This window comes from Odontomachus brunneus, unplaced genomic scaffold (genome assembly GCF_010583005.1).
Source record: "Odontomachus brunneus isolate Ranch 3 - 2012 unplaced genomic scaffold, Obru_v1 Obru_scaffold_338, whole genome shotgun sequence".
In the NCBI taxonomy this organism is placed as follows: Eukaryota; Metazoa; Arthropoda; class Insecta; order Hymenoptera; family Formicidae; genus Odontomachus; species Odontomachus brunneus.
Window position 1 is genome coordinate 58,881 of NW_022639788.1, and position 16,133 is coordinate 75,013.

At 53.3% G+C, this 16,133-nt stretch overlaps 1 protein-coding gene across 1 annotated transcript; it reads right to left on the bottom strand.

Annotated features, from left to right (window-relative positions):
• Window positions 1-2,903: 2,903 nt before the first annotated feature.
• Window positions 2,904-6,082, bottom strand: LOC116853500 (proline-rich protein 2-like). The gene is made up of 3 exons (XM_032834631.1): window positions 5,962-6,082; window positions 5,269-5,746; window positions 2,904-3,072 (listed from the first exon to the last, which is right to left on the bottom strand). The coding sequence occupies exons 1-3, from the start codon at window positions 6,080-6,082 to the stop codon at window positions 2,904-2,906; spliced, it is 768 nt and encodes a 255-aa protein (XP_032690522.1).
• Window positions 6,083-16,133: the final 10,051 nt, after the last annotated feature.

Consider the following 16,133-nt stretch of genomic DNA (forward strand, 5'->3'; position numbering starts at 1 on the left):
CCGGCCCGGAAAGGAGGCGGGGTTTTCTTAGTTTTCCCTGCCCGACGGCTGAGGATGTCTCGGAAGTATGCGCAAGCGGTTCCCGGGGCGCTTTCGCGACGACGACAAGGGGCCCGGCAAAGGTTTTAGTGGGTAGGCCCTCTCCGACGGTTAGCACTGGTGAGGGAAAGTCCCACATTACCCCTAGAAAAGTCCCGTATTTCCCGGGGATATGCGTAATAAATTTCTTTTGCCTTAATAAAAAAAAAGGCATTTGTCCGTGTGTGGCGGACGTAAAGAATACCCCCAATGTATGGCCTGCGTGTCGTAAGTTCGACTAAAAGGCCCTTGTGGGTGGGTTGCTGCGTCCATGAGTATTAGGGGCCGGAGAGCGCCCCTTCTTCTCGCTGCAAAGAGGGAGTGGCTCCCAAAAGCGCCTGCAGCAGGGAAGCATACCGGATTCCTTATGCCAGTACAATACCGGTCTCTCGGGTGGGCAGCGGTGCCCGAGAGTATTAGGGGGAAGCGAGTGCGCCCGGTTGTCCTTTAGGACAGTCCGTGCGGGCGAACCGATCTCACCGCGGGAGCTGTCGGATCCCTATGTATGGCAACCGGCTTCCCGGGTTGGCAGCTGCGCCCGAGAGTACTAGAATTCTCGGTGAATAACTCACCGGAGATTCACAGCGGGGGCAGGGCGGGCTTTTTAGGTTCTGTGGAACCAAACCGCTTTTGGGAGCGCCCCGAAAAGCCACCCGGATTTGGGGGCCGCCGTTATGCCCCCCCATTTAAAAAACATGATGAGTACGACTAAAAAAAATAAGACTTCCGGCGGGTCGGATACGTCGGGCCGGCTTGGGGGGATTATGGTCCCAGGTCGTCACTTGTCGGCAACGAACGATGGGCCAGACGTGGGAGAAGCTGCCGGGGTGTCGACGGCGGGCATCCCTGTAGTTAGGACTACCGCCGCGGGGAGGGGGTGGAGCGTAGAGGAAGTAGTGGGGAAAGGCCAAACAGGACGAAAAGTGCGAGGGGAAATGAGAGGGGATTAGGGGACCAGAAGGAGAACTCGAGTGTTGGGAGTAATGGGAATGACTACCCTGAGCTAGGGCTGAAGAAAGTGGCGAGGAAGGAAGCGCCCAGGGAAGAGGAGCTGGAAAGAATGGAGAAGGAAGAGGAGTTGTTTCGGGATATGAGAATGAGGGAGAGAATGTATATTCCGGAGAAAATGCCGAATATGGGGTGCCCGAATGACGTAGTGGATTATATTCAGGAAAAGCTGACGAACATCAGGGTATGTGAGAAAAAATCAAGAGAATATTGGAGAGAAGTAAGAGCATAAGTGGGAACGAGAAAGAGATAGTAAGAGAGGCGCAGAGGGAAATTGAAGACGCAGTGTACGACGTTGATGACACAATGCGTTGGAGATTGAAGGCCGTCCTGAATAGGAAGGAGAGAATAACGGAAAAGTGAAGAGAGGAAGAGAACAAGGTAAGGAGATTGGAGGGGGGAATGGTCAGAATAAGGAGGATTATTGAAGAAATAGAAAAGGGAAGTGAAGAAAAGTACCGCGTGGACAGGGCCACGTCGCCGCTCCCGGAGGTCCCACCCTGACAAGAGGAACCGTACGACGTCAGTGCTGCAAGATGTGGCCCTTGGACGGGCGAAGGGAGGCGTCGGCGACTGGAGTGCCGCCGGCTGCAGCAGGATTGGCTGCGCCCTCTCCGTCTGCTGCGGCTCTCCCGGAAGATCGGGGGTGGGCTATGGCGGATGGGAGAAACGACAGAAAGAAAAGGGGCTCCAAGCAGGGCGGTATGGGGGAGCCGGCCCTGGACGTCGGGCGACGCCTAAAAGTGTGCTGCGGGCGCTGCCGACGACGACGGCGGTGGAGGATCGCCTCGAGTCGGGGGGCCTATCGTATGCAGAGGTCCTCCGCAAGGCGAGGGGCGACATCGCCCCGGGGACGAACGGGGTCCGGACCGCCTTTGTGAGGAGAGCTGCAGGTGGCAGTCTCCTCTTTGGGCTGACCGGACCCAAAAAGGGGAGAGAAACAGACGCCCTGGCAAATGAGCTTCGGGCGTCGCTCCCTGGGACTGTGGTAACTCTCAAGGATGAGGAAGATCCGAATCGTGGGTTTTAACGAGTCGGTCCTCCCAGAGGAAATCGGGAAGGTCCTCGTGGCGAGGGGGATGTGAGCCGGGCGAGGTTCGCTTCGGCCCCATCCGGTGGGGCTGGCGGGGTGAGGGGGCCGTATGGGCTCGACTCCCCTTCGCATCGGCCGCCAAAGTAGCGACCGAAGGAAGGGTGTGGCGCTAAGGTGGAAGGGGGCTTGAGTAGAGATGCTCCCTAGCTGCCCGCTCCAGTGCCACAAATGCTGGAGGCTCGGCCATATTCGGGCGGCCTGCTCCGCGTCTATAGACCTGAGTGGGCTATGCTACCGGTGTGGCCGGGCCGGGCATATCTCGCGGACCTGCACTGAGAGTGTGGCCTGCGCGGTGTGCCGCGAGGAGGGGCGGGACTCGGGCCACCAGGTGGGTGGTCCCCAGGGGTGTATATCAGTTGGACACGGGGCAATTGGACACAGTCCAATCACAAGTCGCTGTTCCAAGGGACCCTACAAATGTCTCTAATCACACGGTGCTGTGATTGGCTGTATCCAAATGCACCGTGTCTAAGTGCACCGCTCCCGGTCCCGAGTGGCCGCTGGTGGAGGGTGACCCGGCGGGAAGATGGCCGCCGAACGCGGTACCGGGCCAGGGAGGCCCGGGATCCGCCGGTCGGACCGGTCCTCCCGCCACTGCCTGTGGAGGCCCCGGTTTGACCATCAGGACTGGGGACCCTGAACATGACGGCCGGTGCCGGGGGGTCGGGACCAGGGACTGTCTTGCCCCTGGTGTGAGTTCGCCCTGTCCCGGTCTCTCTTTCCCCTACGGGTCGCTGGAGGGGTGTGCGAGGGCGTACTCCTCCAGTAAAGCGACCCGGGAGAGAGGCGGCCCGGTGTTGGGTCGCACCCCGCCGCTGTGAAAGGACGGATCGCGACCGGGGTGACTATTACCCCCGGTCCGGGAGGTATCCTTCGGACAACGGAGGGAGGTCCTGCGGATGTTATACACATGTAGTTTCCGCGGGACCCCCTGACGACCGCTGAGGACGTACCCGCCTGGGGTTTTAGTGGGTAAGTCCCCCATCGAATCCTCGGCGGCGGAGGAGCCCCACATAACACATAGCCCCCCGGGGGACGCGGGTATGAGTAAAGCATTTCCCCTGGCTTAACAAAAAAATGTTTAAGTAGGCATTAACTTCTTCCTTGATACATCAGGCCGGCACGGGGCGGGCTAGGTCCCAGGCCTCCGCTGTCGTTAACATGCGCTGGATCGGGCGAGGGTGTTGCGACCGGCGCGTCTACGACGGGCGCGTCGGTTGGTCTGGCTACCGTCGCAGGGAGGGGGTGATAATAGAAAGGGAGAGAGGGATGGCGGAGAGGGATAGCGAGACGGGTGGGGTTAAGAGAAGGAGGTTGGAGAAAATGGAGAGAGATAAACTCGGGATGGAGACAAAGGAAGAGTCTGCAGAGGGAAAGATAATGGAAACAGAAAAGGAGATATTGAAATGGCCGGACTGTGCGAGCAAGAAGGGAAATAGAGAATGTATTAGGTGGTAAACTTAGTTCCTGCGGTTTTTTTGTTTAAAAAACTCATTTATTTCGACATCAAAAGCAAAAATACATTAATCGAAGTATTTTCCTTCGCTAGCTATACATTTTTCCCATCTTTCGGGCAACGCGTAGATTCCGCGACGATAGAACGATTGGTCTTTTGATGCAATCCATTCGTCGATCCATTTTCGCACATCCTCGTAATTTCTGAAGTGTGTATCCACCAATCCGTGCTGCATCGACCGGAACAAGTAATAGTCCGAAGGAGCTAAGTCTGGTGAATACGCTGGGTGCGGGAGAACTGCTCACTCGAGCTGCATCAGTGTTTCTTTGACGGCTTTGGCAACGTGTGGTCGAGCGTTGTCGTGCATGACTTTACGTCGATTGCTGGCTACTGCTGGACTTTTTCCAACAATACTTCATTCAGACGGTTTAATTGTGATCGATATCGATCTCCCATGATACTTTCGTTCGGTCTGAGTAACTCATAACAAACGACGCCGTGCATATCCCACCAAATGCAAAGCATTGCTTTGTGGCCATGAATATTTCTCTTTGGTGTGGATGTCGATGGTTGGCCAGGGTCTACCCATGATTTTCTTCGTTTAGGATTATCGAAGTATATCCATTTTTCATCGCCAGTCACTATGCGCCACAAAAAACTCTTCTTTTTCTGCCTGGCGAGCAGAGAAATAGAGATGTTTAAGCGATTCGCAATGGCATTTGCGGTTAATTCGTGTGGTACCCATTTTCCCTCCTTTTGAAATTTTCCCATTGCATGTAGACGTTTGGAAACAGCCATCGGAGTATCATTTAATGCTGCAGACAATTCTTGGAGCGTTTGAGTAGAGTTTTCGTCCAATAATGCCTGCAAATCGGTGTCTTCAAACTTTTTCGGTTGGCCTGAGCGTTCTTTATCATTGACATCAAAATCACCACTCTTAAATCGCTGAAACCATACTTGGCATGTTCTTTCCGATGGAGCATAATTGCCATAAGCTTCGAAAAGCAATTTATGAGCTGCAGCTGCAGTTTTTTTCAAGTCAAAGTAATGAAGCAGCACATGTCGAAAAAACAACTTATCACGTTCCATATTTAATCAAAAGAAAAAATAGCACTGCTCGCTTAAATGAATCTCTTCGCACTGAATTTTATTGACAAATGTCTAACCTCTAAAATGCAGCCAGTTTCAGATGTCAAAATAAATTACACCTACAACTAACGTCATCTAACTGTGAGCCGCAGGAACTAAGTTTACCACCTAATATATTGAGAACGCTAAGTTACGCAAAGAAAAGTGTAGGATTTATGCAAGAAACCTTGGACAAAAGCAAAAGAATGAGCAAGGTGGAAAAGGAAAGACTGGCCACAAGGATGAAAGAGCTATTAAGATATTGTGAGGAAATTACAAAGGTGTTTAAGTTGAGGATCGAATACTTGAAGGAACTAATATTTGAAAAGGATAAGATCTTGAACGTATAAGGATAGGAAATCAGAAATAATGGATGAGATTAAGGACTGGGAGTGTAATGGTAGTGAATGGGATAAGGAAAGGGAAACACTGGAAGAGAGGATTCTGGTATGGAAGGTCCTCCCAGTTGGAGGGCCTCCCAGGATGGATAGTCCCCGGCCCATACGGAGCGGACGGATCGGGCCGTGTCTGCATTTGCGGGGGTGCGACCCGGTACGGTGGATCGGACGACGTCCCCGGTGTCGGCAGTAGACCTCGGTCGGGGCGGAGGGACACCGGCGGCCGGAGCGCCGCCGGCAAGGAGTAGGCCTGCTGTGGCCTTATCGCCTGCTGCGGCTCCTCCGGAAAACCAGGGTTGGGTTGTGGCGGAGAGGCCGGCAGAAAGAGGAGGGGCCCCAAGCAGGGCGGTAGAGAGGAGCCGGGCCCAGGGTGACCGGTGGCGCCTAAAAGGGTGCTGCCAGCGACGGTGGCGGTAGCGGTTCGCTTCGAGCCGGGGGGCCTTTCGTATGCGGAGGCCTTTCGCAAGGCGAGGGGATACATCTCCCCGGAAAAGAGCGGGGGCCGGCCCGCCTTTGTGAGGAGGACTGCAGTTGGCGGCCTTCTCTTTGGGCTGGCCGGACCCGGGAAGGAGAGGAAGGCGGACCCTGGTGAATAAGCTCAGGGCGTCGCTCCCTGGGGCCGTGGTAACACGGTCCACAAGGATGGGGAAAGTCCGACTCGTCAGTTTTGACGAGTCGGTCCTCCCAAAGGAAATTAGGGAGGTTCTTGCGACGCGAAGGGGATGTGGGCCGTGCGAGGTTCGATTCAGCCCAATCCGGTGAGGCTGCCGGGGCGAGGGGGCTGTGTTCCCACGGCTCACCCTCGCTTCGGCCGCCAGAGTTGCGGCCGAGGAAAGGGTGGCACTGGGGTGGACGGGAGCACGGGTTGTATTGCTCGGCGACCGCCCTCTCCAGTGCCACAGGTGTTGATGGCTCGGTCATGTCCGGGCAACCTGCTCCACGTCAATGGACCGGAGTCGGCTCTGCTACCGATGAGGACGGGCCGGGCATATTGCGCGGGTGCGCACAGAAGGTGCGGCCTGCCCGGTGTACCGCGAGGATGGTCGAAACTCGGGACACCGAATGGGTGGTCCCGAGTGTTCGTTAAAGGGGGGGGTCCGGCGTGCGAGTGGCCGCCGGGGCACCGGAGAGGTTGACCGCCGAATGCGGTCGATCCGGGCTCCCTCACGGGAGGTGTTCCCGCGGATCCCGTGAGCTTGTCCCGGGAGCCGGCCGGCGGAGAGGGCCCCGGTCAGACCATCTAAACCGGGGCCACGGCGCCGGCTAAACATCGCGGTCAACGCCGAGGGGCAACCGAAACCGGGGATGTGTCGCCCATTGGCGGGGCCCGTACGGGTTACTTGTCCTGGGACGGTACGTCCCTGGGGTGAGTTCGCCCTGTGCCGATCTCTCCTCTCCCCTGCAGGTCGCTTGGGGGGTACGCGGGGGCGCACTCCTCCGTTAAAGCGGTCCGAGAGGGAGGCGGCGCGTTGTTGGGTCGCACCGCGGCGCTGTCAAAAGTGGGATTGCCGCTGTAAAAAGAGATTGCCGGACTATGCAAGCAAGAGAGGTAGTAGGAGATTCGTACTGGGAACCATAACTCTTGCAAGGAAAAGCGCGGGACACATGCAAAAGGTCAGGGACAAAAGCAAAAGAATGAGTTGGCTGAGAAAGAAAAATTGACTGAGGATGGAAGAGTTATTAGGATATTGCGAGGATATAACAAAGTTAAAAAAATTAAAGACCGAATACCTGGATGAATTGATATGGGAGAGGAACAAGATCCTGAATGATTACGAGGATAGAGAAACAGAAATGGTAAAGGAGCTAAGGAATGGGAGGATAAAGAAAGTAAATGAAAGAAGGAAAGGGAAACACTGGAAGAAAAGATTTTGGAATGGAAGGGTGGGGGGAACCTAAGTGTGGATCGGAGCACATCTCCGGTCCGCATAGGGATGACTGATCGGGCCGTTTCTCCGTTTCCGTAGGTACTGTAATGTCCCCGTCTTCTCTCGAATAAACGGTTGCTCCGTTTATTTAGGCCTACCTGCATACACCGGCAATAGCCCGGGACGTTTGAGAGCGCGCTTTTCTACTGCGTTGAGAATTCCTTCGTCTGGATGGTCGACGTTCTTCCTGCTTATAATTACGCGCTCGCGCGCGCGTGTGTATGTGTGTGTGTGTGTGTGATAAGTTATTTAGGGGCGGGTAATAAAATAAAGATATATTTAGTAACAATTGTTTATTTTATTTTTAGAGGGAGAGGTATCTCATCTCGTTAAGGGTTGCTGCTTCGAGGGAAGAGAAAACATGGTCAATCGGGATTTCTAAATTCTGTATTGTTAAGACATTGGGAATTTGTTCAATCGAGGATGAAAGTGAATATGAAATTGGAAAAAACGATCTTTGAGGACATGCGGGAGGTGGAAACGGTATGGTGCCTGTTTCAACCTTCAATTGTACTATGGGGTCGTCGTAGGGGTTTATCTGTCGAGAAGGAGAGATTGAAAGAGGTGGATGAATAACCATGTTGTTGCTAAGTTTTATCTGATCTTTTTGTCTTATCCGGTAATTTCGTTCGTTGGTGATTGCTCGTTGTCGTAAAACGTCACGGCGATGTTCCATATGTAACTAAGGGTTCGGAAAAGGAGTGGTATCTAAAGCACGTTAATAAAAATTAAAGAACATTATATTTGCTTTAGTGTTATCGTAGATACATTTGTATTGGGGATCGGAGAATTGTATGTATTTCTATCTATTTAATAAAGATTATTAAAGCGTCTGATAAATTTCACGAATGTATTCATCGATATCAAAAAGGGACTCATTTTCAAAGGAGTCAAGGGTGAGATTGTGACCGGCCCTCGGACCTCGTGTCTAATTTTGCAAATTCTTTTATACGCTTCTGCGGGACGCTTTGGTCGCCACCCGTTTGACTTAATGCTACGCACCGACTCGCGGGGCCGCGTTCCCCGGAAGAACGGGATTCCGGAAGAAAAATAAATAACTCCCGTTTTGATCGAATGCGAGCTTTATTGATATTGCATACGAGACACCGGATTTCCGCCGCCGTGTACACACCGATCGCGTCTTATCTTGCGCGATTCCAATATGTCCGTCCGTTCTATGCGACGGTTATTTCTCTACTGTGGCAAAAGGCCCCGACAAGAAAGCGCCGATTGGCCACTTGAACTATCGCGACAGCGCCACCGCGTCGCCGCGACAGTGTGGATTAGCCCTGTCTCGCCTCGAGTTATTTTTATTAATAGAGATGCGCGACTCGGCGCGGCCACGATGACACGGTTACCAACTCTCGTGTTGAGTTCGTACATGTGGTGAACCACTAATTACAATTACCACTTATTAACTATCGCATTATAATCGTTATATTAATATAATATGTGCTCTTATTGACTAAAATAAACTATCCACAACCCGGACGAGTCTAGGCACACTTAAGCTTAATTAGACTAATACAGAACTATATAAACTCTATATACTGGAACTTGATTGATAGAACACCAAATTAATATCTTCGAAATGATAAAATCATGTACGCCGACTTATAATTAAACTAAGTCAATATATAAATATTTGGTCGACGCAATCATAAATCCCAAACTTGTTGTAACTATACATACATATATAAATTATATCATCCTCGCGTTTCAACATAAAATAAATAATACTAATACTTTAACATCATTACAAAATTAAAATAAAAGGAATAAATTTCTACAAAATAAATTGATAACTTAATTAACGCCATCGTCATCCTAGCTTACGCATTACTCACTACTCAACATTAATTAAGCTATTTACGCGTAAAAATATATCAAACTAACTAATATACATTTTTCAGTTTTAAATTAAATATAATAAACATCTTATGATTATTCACGCATGCCCTCTAATATTTTCTTTTTATGTTTCAGGTTTCCCGGCGTCTCCAAGACCCACAGGCTCCACGGATCACCAGGACAACCCTCCACATATCGGTAAGTACCAATCTTAATTAACTTAACTCAATAATAATAATGATTTTGTTTACAGGTCTCCCCGAACTAAACAACACAGCCTTTGGAAGAATCACTAATTTTACCACACGGTAAGTACTAAAATAAATAATTTCTATTTTATAATTAATCAGTCGCCTGTCTATATCGCTCTCCGCGCACACGCGTGCAACACGGTAAGTAGATCGGACTTCTCCTCAATTACCTTTCGTTTCTAAACTACTGTATCGAACTCGACTTTGATTGGCCGAGAGCCAACACGAAAAGCGCCGGTAACTGCCTCGTGTGAGGCACCGGCGTCGTGCGTGGGAGTAGGATCGGCAGTGGTGAGAAAGAGACTTCACAATTGCGGTTGCAGTGCGCCACAGGTTTATTGCAAGCAGAAATTACACTGAACCCCTCGATCTCGCGACGGAGCGGCGGACGGAAATCTTCAGCGAGTCTTCAGCATGAGGCCGTTCTGAACGCGACGGAAATCTTGATAAATATCTCGTCGATATTCACGCGACGGAGATCTTGACGCGCCCGTCGGAAATCTTGAGTTGCGAGGCCTCGGACTCAGTTGCGCGAACGCGAGCGAGATCGGCGGGTTTGCACTGTCTAGACGATGCACAAGGTTTGCACATGAGATATCAGAGCGCGTGCCGTCGGAACGCGCGGCCGTCGTGTGCGGGCGACGCGCGCGAGTACACTGGTGCTGCACGGCGCGCGAGCCGTCGGAAGTCGCAGCTGATGGCAGCGAGCTCAGGGATTGATCCGAGCTTGATCGCCGACAAGCTCGAGCAAACGAAAGCCTCGCGGAAGAACCGCACTGCTTCTTGGGTCCAACTTCAGCGTCGAGCTACAGTACGAAAGACGATACACCGAGAGCCGAGAGAGCAGAGCAATGCGCGCACGAAGAGCGCGACGTCACACTACGAGAGGAGCGTCGGCTTGACCGACAATGAGAGATCGCCAGCGCACGCACAATTGAGCGACTAGAATATCGCGGCGCGGCTCTTCCACACGTATTTTCTTGCGCGGACGTCGATGTCGGGTCGCACCGCGAATGAAGAGACCGACCGCGAGAGAGGAATCGGCGATCGTCGCGATGAGAGCAACGATGGACTCATTGCGCCGGCAAAGCCGGTGAACGAATCCCAGCAAGGAAACAACGAATACTGAGCGAACCGGTCCACGAACTCGACGATGAGCGATTAGGAGATTTCGCGAGGAATCAGCTTCGCGACGAACTTGAAGCTGAGAGACCGGCAACCGCAGGCTGAGCCTGATAGAGCGAAACTGCTCGCGAGACGTTAGCATGACCCGCCGTGAAGACGTTCTACGCGAGAAAGCTACTGACCGAGGTACGCGATCGTACTTATAGGCTTCTTTTAGTATGCTCTGAAGCGCGCGAATTGGACCACAGGAAACGGAAAAACGGCTTGACGACTCGCGACTAACGCGAGTCTACATCGGAGCTGAGGTTTTTTCAATTCATCGTGCGAGCATTTCGCTGAACGTGCCGCCCGCCGATTCGCGGAATCTGTGTTTTGGCTGATCGTTGCCATAGCAACTGCTCGGCTCCGCGTTACGAGCGCTCGCTGGCCTCATGACGACGCGATCGCACGTGATCCTCACGCGCTACCAAAACACGCGAGAGGACGAACAAAGTCGATGTTGTTACGGATTGTAATCATTGACAGCCGTACTCCTCGAGAATGTTTCGAGAGAAGTGGTTATCAAAATAACGACAACCATCCGTCTTGGTCGAATCTCGAACAACTACCCTTTCTCTTTCAGCGTCGGAGGAACGTTCTCCCCAAGATTTTAACTTACTCTCCATGAACGCGAGCCTATGAGAGCCGCTCGATGATACTCATGCGCCTAACTATCGTAGTTGTTCTCATTATACTATTTCCTTAACTTTCTTCTCAGGTTAAGCTACTTATACGGCGCAGCCCTCATAGTTCGTACCTAGGGCGATCTCCGCGGAATACCACACCTCTCACTTTTTATTATGTGCGGACCTTCTTACCGAGATACCTGAGGTAGATAAATTCACGCGGTATACCGATCGGCTCAACTGGTCTCGATGCTCACTCACACGTTTTCTACGTCCTCACGACGAGATGCTCCTTTTCTACTGCTTACCAACTTTTGGGCGCTCTTATTCGTCTCTCCCGAAGGTCGGCTCGCACGAACTAGTTCGTCGTCGAGCTTCCTCTATACTTATCCCTCCGGACTTACGCGTTCACGAGCTACATACTTTAACTTCCGCTTCTTCTGCGACGCCGTATTCGCTCGCGACAGGTATACTTACGAACTTAAAATCATCTATCATGTCCGATCCATTATCGTTGGCCGGTTGAAATCTCAATTCGCGATCGAATGTTCCTCGGTCGCGGCTTTGTACTCAGCGGCATGCTCTAACTTATATCTAGCATATATACATACTTAATTCTATTCTTATCCTAACTTAAAATTATTGTCGCAATCGGTCTTTGGTCACGCCGACCTATCTCGCCGGTACGAGATGAACGGATCTCTTTATTGTAATCTTCGCGGTACTCGACTCACGTGCGCTTACGGATGATATTTGCGCTCGGCTGGACGCTCCTCTCTCCCGCCTGTTGCCTCTGCCATCGTCCTTCAGTCGTCGACCCGGATGTCCTCTATCCCTGGAGATTGCCGGGCGAAGAGTCGATTCTTCGCGGCTGCTGGCTGCTTCTCTGGTTCGGTCGGTATGGCCTTCGTCGAGTCGAGAGCCCCTTCCTTTCGTTCTAAGTCAGCTCCGTCGGCTTCAGACGAAGCCGGCTCCTTCCTCGGCGGTTCGGTCGGCTCCGCCTGTCCTCACGAGTTCGGACGGCTTACTTCCTTCCCGAAAAAGTTCAATCGGCTCCGATTTCGTCTCCGCGGGTTCGGACAGGAGGTTGGTTAGGTTTGGTGGATTGGCCTCCACGTCCCCGGCCTCCGTCCCCAACTCGGGCTTGTTGAGAACCCTAATCTTCAAATCCACTTTACGATCTTGTGTAATACGTGGACGTTTTGTGCTCTCGGTACATCCTTGAATCTTTGTCGACTTCTCCCTCTTTGCTCTCTCGCCAGGCTGCTCATTCGCCAGTTTTGCAACTGCGTACTGTTGCAAGGTCTACTATCTCTACCCCATCTATCACAACATGAGACCTTTCCACTATTATAGTTTCTGCGTCAGAAATGGTATCGAGCGTAATGATTTCGGGGTTGCTGAAAGTGTCTGCGATCTGGGTTTCTTCTGTTGGACGTTTTCTTTGCGATATTGTAAAAGCAGAAATTAATCGCTTAGCTTTCAGAAAATTTATGTGATCAAGAGGGACCAAATTGTATCCCTTAATCTGGTTCTTGATTTGGAGTCGACGAGGAGGGGATGATTGAATCTTTAACGCCCTTTTTTGAACTTCCAACCTTCGTGCAACCCGCGCCTTTTATCTTTTTTTTCCATGTCGTCTTTTTGTCATCTAGTAATAGAAGTAACGTTATAATCCCATGGGGATAGGATAAGCAAACAAGAAATGTAATAAGAATGATCTGCTATGCATACAGAACGCACACCAGGGAAAATTATTCTAGGTTAGATTATTTGATAGGAAAAGTAATAACTGATATGCGTAGTAAATATATGCGCACCGGGGGAAATCGTTGAAGACAGAATTTGATACAGTCTGATAAAGTCTGAGAGGCGCAAGAGTACGCTCACCAAGGAATAAGAAGGAAAAAATAGAAATAATAGAAATAAAAAAAGAATAGATTTTGGTATGTGCAATAAATATACGCGCACCAGTGGAAAATGTTAAAGATAGAATCTGATAGGTGCAAGAGTACGCTCACCCCTCTCCGCGCCGCCATCTTACCGTGGTGTAGGGGTACCGGCAATCCGATAAAGGCTCGGCGGCAGTATCCTTCGGCTTTGACCGGAGGGGAGGCCTCTACCTGTGGATCGCTGGCAAACGGCGGCAATGGGGAAGGAAAACCCCCACAGAAAACCGGACCGCGGTAGGCTGCAGCCCCGGGGTTGCTAGGGAGGATCGTAAGACCACTGCAGGGGAGCACGGTAACTCCCACAGGGCTGATGAGCCCAATTGCCGGTAGGGGTTGGCGGCCCTGACTTCAATCGCCCAGCCGGCTGGGGCCGTTAAGGGGAGGTTGCTCCGCCACCAGCCTTGGGGGGACTGGGGTTGGGGGACCTCCGCTCCGCGGCGGGTAGTTTCCCGTCGCGGGGGAGGAGAATGTTTCACATAAGCAGGCATTGCATGCCGGTGCTCTAGCAGCTGAAAGTGTGGGACACCTTCGATCCGTCCCTACTTGGGCCTAGGCCTGGATAGGGTGGAGAGAGAAACCCACACCCGGGATGCACGTCGGAAGCTACGCTCTCGACAACCCGGGTGTGGAGGGGTGCGCGGGCCGCTCGGACATATTCCAAGGTCTGGGTCGCGCACCCTGGGTTGGCCGCCCGCCGGAGCAACTCGGAGTTTTTCTCCGGGCCGGCGGGACGGGAGGTGGAGTCGCAGGGACCGGTACATTGGCCCTCCCCACTTACGTGGAGAGATACCGCACCCCGGCAACCCTGCGGCTCCTCCTGGTCACGGCTGCGTACTACGGCGTGACCGGCCACGAAGGACCCCTCGTGCGGGTAGCTGCGCACGGGGAGCATCAGGGGTCTTCGGAGTATTTGCCAGGACCCCTAAAGCGCAAGTCTGACCAACGTCGAACCTGTCATATCGTAAGCTCTTGGGGATCGTTATGTCATGTCTATGACGTACCTCTGGGGGAGCGAGGACCTTGGACTAACCGCCTGGGCCGCGAGGATGACCTCTATAAAAATTACCCCCAATCCCAAGTTTCTGGGCCGCGGCGAGGGGATGAATGGCCGGCGGGCAAGTCGGTCGTTAGCGGTTCACCCCGGGGCACCAGGTGAACCCCGGGTGTATAAATCGCCCGAACCCAGGCGAAGGGCATCGCCTAGAGGGTATTTAGTTCCTCTAGTTATTAAGGCCCGCCCTGTAAGCCCACGGGTGATAAGGGGCGGGTAACCTGAAATGATGTTACACTCTAAAAGAAAAAGCGTCGTGGATGGGGATGAGGAGGAGGTAGAAGTGTACGCCTCGCTTTCAGATGGACGAAATTCGCCCTGTGCTGTGCCGACCACCAGCTCAGACGGGAGGGAAGAGGCCGGCAGTGGCCTCTCCGGAGAGACAGGGGCGAAAGAGCGCCCAGACGAGAGCGCGGGGGGATTTGCGGGACCATCATTGGTCCCAACACGTCCCCATGACGGGAGAAAGAACAGCCTCGGCGCGGGGGGTAATGACGGCGACGTCAGTTCGCGGTCGATGTCTTCGTCGCCGAGGTTTGTTAAAAAGGATGGGCGGGGGCGGCCCGCCGTGTACTCCCGCGCTGGAGACCACACAGCGGTCGCGCTAGCGCACAGGAGAAGAGAAAAGGAGGAGAGCGTGCGATGTCGGGCTCGGAGGAGGTCAAGAACCCCTCCGTATGCCCGCAATCCCAGAGGGTCCTCCGAACGCAAGAAAAAGAGGGGAGGATTCTCCGCGGCCTAAGTCAAAACACACCGTCGAGGTATCGACGATGGCCCTACAGGTCGTTGACAAGGTAAAAAAGGTCGCGGAGCGATCTAAAAATATGAAGGGGAACTACAGGGGGGCTCTCTGGGATGCCGCGGCGAAAATGGCCGCATGCAGCCTCGCTCTAGTTCAGAAGGCCACTGCAACCGGTGGCTCCGAACAGAGCGAGGCTGCAAGGAAGAAACAGGCGGCGGCTCGGCCAAGATGGAGCGCCTTCGAGTCGAGGGCGCTCTACTCCGGCTCGAGGTCAATCGCCTTAATTATGAGCTGGAAAGGGCCCGAACATTTGGCCCCTCCAGCTAGCCACGGACGACCTCCGTAATGGAAATCGACGGGACCAAATACTCGAGACGGATCTGCGGGCGGGTCCCAGTTCCCGGGACTCGACCGCGGACCGTAAAAGAAAAAGGGCGGAAGGTACTGGGGAAAGTCCACGCCCCCCTCCCTACCCGTCAACAAGAAGAGGGTGACCCGGCACATCCTGTCTACCTCCAGCGAGGAGGAGATGATAGTGGAGGGGTCCGTCGGGTCCCCCCTGCCACTCCTCCCGACTCCCGAGGAGATCAACATCGGGAAACAATGTCGGGAGAAGGTGGCCAGGGACATGGCTGCGGGAACGCTATCCTCGGGGAGGCCCCCCTCTTCGGGCGCGTGATGGCTTCGTCGAGGGGATAGATCGACCCTCCCCCCCGAAGAAAAAAAGAAAAAGAAGAGGGCTATTGTTCTAGTAACGGCGGGCGTGAGATCGTTCCCCGCGGTCCGCCGGGCTGGTGGCGGATGGCCTCAGGGGGATGCGGAAGGAAGAGCCCCCTCTCGAACGGAAGCGCGCCCCCTGCGGCGGCGGGAATGAGCGGCGGGGAGCTGAAAGCCCTAGTGGTGGCCCTAGTTCCCCGCCTTATGGAGGCCATGGGGGCCGTTCTCCCTAGGACACCTGGTGGGTGGCCCGTGTGTCCCCATAATAACCAGAAAAGGGAGGAGGAGAGGGTGGGGAATGGAGACGCGCCCACGGGGACCACGGGGAGGTCCGCTCACTAGTGTCTCGCCCAGACACACGCTCTGACCATTTTGGATGGGAGGGAAAGGGAAGAGGAGTGGGTATTGGGTTTAGGTGATGGAGGTGAGGGAGGTGAGGTGAGAACCTGAAAGTAAAATAAAATATTAATTATTTCTTACCTCAGCGGCCCGGGGGTCACGGTGATCTCGCGATAGTTGCGAGGCCGTTTACCCATGCCCGCGGGCTCCGACATCCCCCGGGTAGGCCGCTGTGAAATTTAATATGGATCCTTTAACCAAAGAGTTTCCCGACAGAAGACCGCAAACATGGAGTAGGCCTCTGGAGTCGACACGAAGTAGTGTGTCGCCTCCGGCCACCTGCAGCTCGCG